The sequence below is a fragment of the Danio aesculapii genome, chromosome 12 (genome assembly GCF_903798145.1).
Source record: "Danio aesculapii chromosome 12, fDanAes4.1, whole genome shotgun sequence".
Taxonomy (NCBI): domain Eukaryota; kingdom Metazoa; phylum Chordata; class Actinopteri; order Cypriniformes; family Danionidae; genus Danio; species Danio aesculapii.
The window spans coordinates 45,246,778-45,253,676 of record NC_079446.1 but is presented as its reverse complement, the minus strand read 5'-3'; the positions used below and the strand labels follow the sequence as shown (position 1 = coordinate 45,253,676).

At 34.9% G+C, this 6,899-nt stretch overlaps 1 protein-coding gene across 1 annotated transcript; it reads left to right on the top strand.

Moving 5' to 3' along the window:
• Positions 1-300: 300 nt before the first annotated feature.
• LOC130238116 (sushi, nidogen and EGF-like domain-containing protein 1) lies at positions 301-6,022 on the top strand. The gene is made up of 7 exons (XM_056469023.1): positions 301-307; positions 1,352-1,485; positions 1,601-1,873; positions 2,077-2,172; positions 2,285-2,441; positions 4,224-4,306; positions 5,934-6,022. Exons 1-7 carry the CDS (start codon positions 301-303, stop codon positions 6,012-6,014), a joined length of 831 nt encoding a protein of 276 aa, XP_056324998.1. The 3' UTR covers positions 6,015-6,022.
• Positions 6,023-6,899: the final 877 nt, after the last annotated feature.

Sequence of the window (6,899 nt, the reverse complement as noted above, 5' to 3'; positions counted from 1 at the left end):
GAAAGAAAAAGCTATGTCATTGATTCAAAATTTGCAAAAAAGGCAAATTTGACAGCCTGTATAGAAAGACAACAAATATATAGCACCGGCAGTAGGATACAATAGCCATGTTTCTATCTAAAGATCTCAAATAAATTTGTTAAAAACTGGAATATCACATAAAACATTTGTGAATAAAGCACCGTTTCCATCCAATAAGTAAAAATGGAAAAGTGAAAAAATTGAAGTCGCTGCATCAGGAAAAGGCCTTTATTCATATAAAATAACTTGTTACATCTTAGACCAAGCAGACGAAACGCAATGCGCAGTCTTGTCATCATGCTTTTGGAGGCGGGAGACTGCTCTTTGGGAATTTATTATGCAAAATAGTCCGCAGTTTGTCATATCCTTTTAGAATCATCTTTGTGGAAAATTTGCAGGTTTCTCTTATGTTTTCCATCAAGGATGGTCGTCACTTCTTTCTTGTATGTAATATTTAAAAATGTTCAGACCTCATCGTCCACCTAAACAAATACCCGTCACTTTCTGCCATTATTACTATCACATGATTTGTTGAAGAAAAGTCACAGAACTTTTTTTGATGTGCCCTCCAGAATTTTTAGCCCTGTTTATTTTTTTCCCCAATTTCTGTTTAACGCAGAGGAGATTTTTTTCAACACATTTCTAAACATAATAGTTTTAATAACTCATCTCTAAAAACTGATTTATTTTATCTCTGTCATGATGATATTTAATAATATTTGACTAGATATTTTTCAAGACACTTCTATACAGCTTAAAGTGACATTTAAAGGCTTAGGGTAAATAGGCAAGTTATTGTATAATGATGGTTTATTCTGTAGACTATCGAAAAAAAATTAGCTTAAAGGGGCTAATAATTTTGTCCTTAAAATAGTGTTTAAAAAATAAAAAAACTGCTTTTATTCTAGCCGAAATAAAACAATTAAGACTTTCTCCAGAAGAAAAAATATTATCAGACATACTGTGAAAATTTCCTTGCTCTGTTAAACATCATTTGGGAAATATTTAAAAGAGAAAAGAAATTAAAAGGGGGGCTAATAATTCTGACTTCAGCTGTACATGATAAATAACTTCATCATCGTTTATGCAAATTTTTTCTCATCGAATATAAAGTTTATACAGCTTAGTTGTACACAATTTTAATGCACATTCTTTTTTATTTATGCACACCTTGGTGTTTCCATCCTTTTTGAAAGCATTATCTCTCTATTTAGATTCTATTAGGCATTGCATTAGATACAGATTCAAACATAAGCCAGAAGTGAAAATACAAATACAATAATCTCTAACCAGAAATGTAATTATTATTATCTTTTTTTCCTGGTGGCAGCACCACAAATCTTCTACCCATTCGGTTCAGCAGCAGCAGACTCAATAAATCCTGCTTCTGATGACGGAAGCTCCTCTGTTATTACACTGTTGAGTCCCTTTCTGTTCTTTGGACGAACATACCAGCGGATTTATGTAAGGATATGATTCTATTTATTTATCTGTTTTGAATGATCATGATCGGCATGTAAAAACCTGTTCCTTTTCTTTACATAAAATATTTACATACAACATGTTGCTTTGATTTCAGGTTAATAATAATGGAGACCTCACATTCAGCCAGGCTTTTTCACAATATGTTCCCTACTCATTTCCTGCTAATGGAAGTCAAGATATAATTGCTGGACTCTGGACTGACCTTAATAACGGAGTAACTGGAGTCATCTCTTATCATCAATACACTACTGGAAGTGTTCTCACTCGCGCCACTCAGGATATAAACACTTATTTCCCAAATCTGCCCTTCACTGCTTCTTGGGTTTTTGTTGCAACATGGGATAAAGTACCTTACCTCTCCTCTACAGCAGTAAGATCAACACACTGAAATGTTCATGTTTTCACTTAGTCCATAATTCAATTAAAAAATACTTTAAGACAGAGTAACAAGTCTTTTTAAATTAATTAATACAGTAAAAAGAACTATGTCTGTCATTTGAGCTCATACATAATGAACACTTTAACAACTGTCTTCTAGTTTATTTAATTATTCTTTTATTATTATTTTAGGAAACATCTTTTCAAGTGGTTTTAATTTCAGGCAGTAATTATTCATTTATTTTGATGAATTATGGAAATATTGCTGCAACAGGACGTTCAGTGGAGGTAAAAGAAACTTTTTTTCTGTAACAAGAATAACATGTATATGTATATTGTGTATTGTGTGCACCCTATAAATAGTCAACTGTTTACATCAATATTGATTATATATTTTCAGGCTGGTTATGACACAATAAGCTCCACAAACTACTTTGTGATTCCTGAATCAAACAGTGGGAGCTCTGTCTCACACCTCAACACCTCCAGTAATATCAATGTTCCAGGCCGATGGGTCTTCAGGGTCGACGGTGGACCAAAAAACAGCATTGTGAGAGGTAATGCTTTATTTTAATGCATGGATACTATTTTGATGAATTTCATGGAACCCAGTGCGATGAGTAGAATCAACAGATAGGTATTTTACAGCAGGTGTGTGTGTGTGTGCGCGTGTATGTGTGTGTGTGTGCGTGTATGTGTGTGTGTGTGTGTGTGTGTGTGTGCGCGCGCTAGCTAGTTGTTTTAATTCATGTTCAGCCTAGGACATGTTCATAAACTGTGTGTAGGAGGGTTACAAATCACTGGACTCAGTATGAGTGACTCTAAACAAATTGCCAAATACTGCTCTGTGTCTGTAATTATAGGCAGTTTTGGAAATGTTTGGAAAAGACGATGCCATCTCTATACTTAATTTGCAAATATTCCCTTATGTACAGTGCATCATAGCACTTCACTTTTTCCACAATGTTTTATGTTACTGCCTAATTCCAAAATGAATTAAATTAATTTATTTCCTCAAAATTTTACACACAATACCCCATAATGACAATGTGAAAAAAGTTTTGGAAATTGTTGCAAATTTAATTAAAATAAAAACCATGAATAATCACATGTGCATAAGTATTGACAGCCTTTGCAGTGAATCTCTAAACTTAGCTCAGGTACATTCTGTTTCCACTGATCATACTTGAGATGTTACAGCAGCTTAATTGGAGTTCACCTGTGGTAAAGTCAGTAGATTGGACATGATTTGAAAGGGCATACACCTGTCTATATAAGGTTCCAGGGTTGACGGTGCATGTCAAAGCACAAACCAAGCATGAAGACAAAGGAATTGTCTGTAGACCTCAGAGACAGGAGGTGTCAGGGAGGTGATCAATAACCTGCAGGTCACTCTGTCTGAGCTCCAGCGTTCTTCTGTGGAGAGAGGAGAACCTTATAGAAGGACAACTATCTGTGCAGCAATCCACCAATCGGGCCTGCATGGTAGAGTGACTAGACAGAAGCCACTCCCGCCTGGTATTTGCCAAAAGGCATCTGAAGGACTCTCAGACCATAGGAAACAAAACTCTCTGGTCTGATGAGACTAAAATTGAATTCATTAGAGTGAATGCCAGGCATTAAGTTTGGAGAAAACCAGGCCCCGCTCATCACCAGGCTAATACCATCCAGCATCATGAAAGCATCATGCTGTGGGGATGTTTTTCAGCAGCAGGAACTGAAAGACTTGAGTGGCCCAGCCAGAGCCCAGACCAAAATCCTATTGAACATCTCTGGAGAGGTCTAAAAATGGCTGTACACCATCGCTTCCCATCCAACCTGATAGAGCTTGAGAGGTACTGCAAAGAGGAATGGGCAAAAATTCCCAAAGGCAGGTGTGCCAAGCTTGTGGCATCATATTCAAAAAGACTCGAGGCTGTAATTACTGCCAAAGGTGCATCAACAAAGTATTGAGAAAGGCTGTCAATACTGATGTACATGGGATTTTACAGGTTTTTTATTTTTAATAAATTTGCAACAATTAAAATAAAAATCATTATGGGGTATTGTGTGTAGAAGTTTGAGGAAATAAATGAATTTAATCCATTTTAGAATAAGGCTGTAACATTAGAAAATGTGGAAAAAGTGAAGCGCTATTAATACTTTCCGGATGCACTGTATCTTGTTTTAATATTGTCATGTAAAAGATATTCAATGATTGTATTTATTTGCACATTGCTTGTACTGTGAAACATATGGTGCTCTTTATGATTAATTGGATGCTGTGTTGCTTTAATTAGTATTCATTCCAAATAAATTAATCAAGTGTGTGTGGGGGGTTGTGTGTGTGTTTTTTTTAGTCAATGTTGTTGGAATTCATGTGAGATTTGAATCAGTTTTAAACCCCACAGAGAGTGGAAACGCTGAAATCATTATACAGCAAGTATGTCACTTGTACTAAGACTACCTATACAAATGTATTGCTAATACAACTCCATATCAGAAAAATGTTGGGATAGTATGGGAAATGCAAATAAAAAAAAATAAAGTAGTGATTTCTGAATTTACTTTGACTTGCATTTCATTGCAAATAATACAACAAACATGATTTAATGTGTTCCTTGTGATTTATTTATTTATTTTTCATAATAAACATGTATTTCAATTTTGGTTCTTGCAACACATTTCACAAAAAAAGTTGGAGCAGTAAAGCATTTACCACTCTCTAATGTTGTCAATTCTTTTAACAGCACTTAAAATTCATTTAGGCACTGAAAACATTAAGTGATAAAGTGTTTCAGGAGTAATTTTAGCCCATTCTTCTTGCAAATAAGTTTTAAAGTGGGCAAAATTATGGGGTCTTCATTGTTGCATTTTGTGCTATAAAATGTGCCATATATTCTCTATTGGAGACAGGTTGGGACTGCAGTCTAGTCATGTACCTCCTTTTCCTCCACATCCAGAACTTTGTAATGCGTGCCTTGCATTGTCTTGTTGAAATATGCATGGCCGTCCCTGAAAAGAAGGCAGCACATTGTGCTCCAAAATCTCTTTTCAGAATTAATGGTCCCATCACAGAAGTTCAGGTTACCTTTGCTAAGGGCACTGACACAACCCCTTACCATGACAGAACCTGTCTTTTGGACTTGTTGCTGGTAATAGTATGGATGGCCCTTTTCTTCTTTGATCCAGAGCACATAATGTCTATTTCTCCCAAAAAATAACTGAAATACTGATTGAGCTGACCACAGTATCCATTTCTACTGTGTGATGGTTCATCCCAGATGCCTGTGAGCCTAGAGAAATCGATGGCACTTCTGGACACTGTTAACATAGGGCTTCCTTTTGGCACAGTACAGTTTTGACTGGCATTTTAGATGTCACTACGTGTTGGGATGACATAGGTTAGTAGTCCTGAGCCCATGTGGTGATGTTGCTTATAGATGAATAAGGATTCTTGATGCAGTGTCGCCTGAGGGACTGGAGATAACGTTTGTTCAGCTCAGGCTTGGGCCCTTATCCTTTACACACTGAAATTCTGCCAGATTCCTTGAGCCTTTTAATGATGTTCTGCACTGTTGAAGGTGAAATATCAAATTGTCTTCCTATCTTTCTTTGAGGAACATTGCTTTTAAACATTTCAGTAATTTTCTCATGTATTTTTGGCAAACTGGCGATCCTCTGCCCATCTTTGCTCCTAAAGGACTAGACTTTTCTTGGGTGCTGCTTTTGTACCAAATCATTATTAAAATCACCTGTTTTACATCATTAATTAACTAATTTACCTGATTACTACCCCTAAACTGCTCCTTTCCCATCTTTTCTTGGAATGTGTTGCAGGTCTGAATGACAGGAAAGGATGTATATTTGCAAATGAAATGCAGTTGACCAGATAAAACGTGAAATATTTTGTGTTCATATTGTCTGCAATGAAATACAAGTCAAAGTACATTTGGAAATTACTGCTTACTTTTTTATTTGCATTTTTCCATGCTGTCCCAAGTTTTTCTGATTTGGGGTTGTAAATGATGTGTGGAAAGTTTGATCTGTCTCTTCATCTTTGTTTTTAGATCAAACAGGAGCTGTGCAAGAGAGGACTGCCAAGTGATGTAAACCTGACCTTTAGAAAAGTGCAAAAGATCAATCCATAATGTCAGTAAACATCCCTGCCCACTGATAATACATAATCTTTTATTGATTTTTAAAAGAATATTATTAAAATTAAAAATAAATTATAAATTAATATTTAATTAATATTTATAATTATATCAAATATTTACAACGAACAAAAAAACTGTTAAAAACAAGTGAGATTAATCAAATTCATATATAAGAATCAAAGTTTAAGTCTGTTCAATTCAAAAACAAGAAATAATTTATAAAGTAACCACTTTCATTTTCTCAAACATCCGACTTTAAACTACATAAATATAACAATTGTTTCTTCAAAAATTGTGTTTTACCAAACAAACAACCAAAAATGCAAATTTTACAGCCAATCTGGCATCTACCCCAGTGTCAGTGCAGTCAAATTCATAATCAATGAATATTAAATTACTTTAAACCAGCCAATATTGATGTAAAACGGGGTGGTTTAAGTTTAAAGCAGTGTTTCCCAACTCTGTTCCACACCAACAGTACAGTACATATTGTAGATGTCTCTATCTGTCTGTCTGTCTATTGTTTGTTTGTGTATGTATTTGTGTGTCATTTAATTTAGACATATATCTTTTTTTATGATCTATAGGTTTACCATGCTTTTGAGAAACAAAGCCCTATTAGTATTACAGTATAACAAATGAAAATGGTCAATGGGCAATTTTTAAAGTAAAGATCAGGGGTATGAAGCCCTCCTTCCTCACATGGGCTTTTTTCTTATTCATACTTGATTTCACTTGATATTCAATGAACTATGTTTTTAAGTGAATTATTACTTTGCCTTCACTCTTACAAATAAAAGTGGCAGAATTAACCCCCCTAAAAAAACATTTTCCCACAGTGATAACTTAAATAGCCTTTTTTTTTTTCATTTAAAC

What these genes read in the sequence shown, in the direction of transcription:
- LOC130238116 (XM_056469023.1), top strand. An exon ending in GAACATACCAGCGGATTTAT is followed by an intron (nt 1,486 to 1,600) that starts GTAAGGATATGA and finishes CTTTGATTTCAG; the next exon opens with GTTAATAATAATGGAGACCT. An exon ending in TACCTTACCTCTCCTCTACA is followed by an intron (nt 1,874 to 2,076) that starts GCAGTAAGATCA and finishes TTATTATTTTAG; the next exon opens with GAAACATCTTTTCAAGTGGT.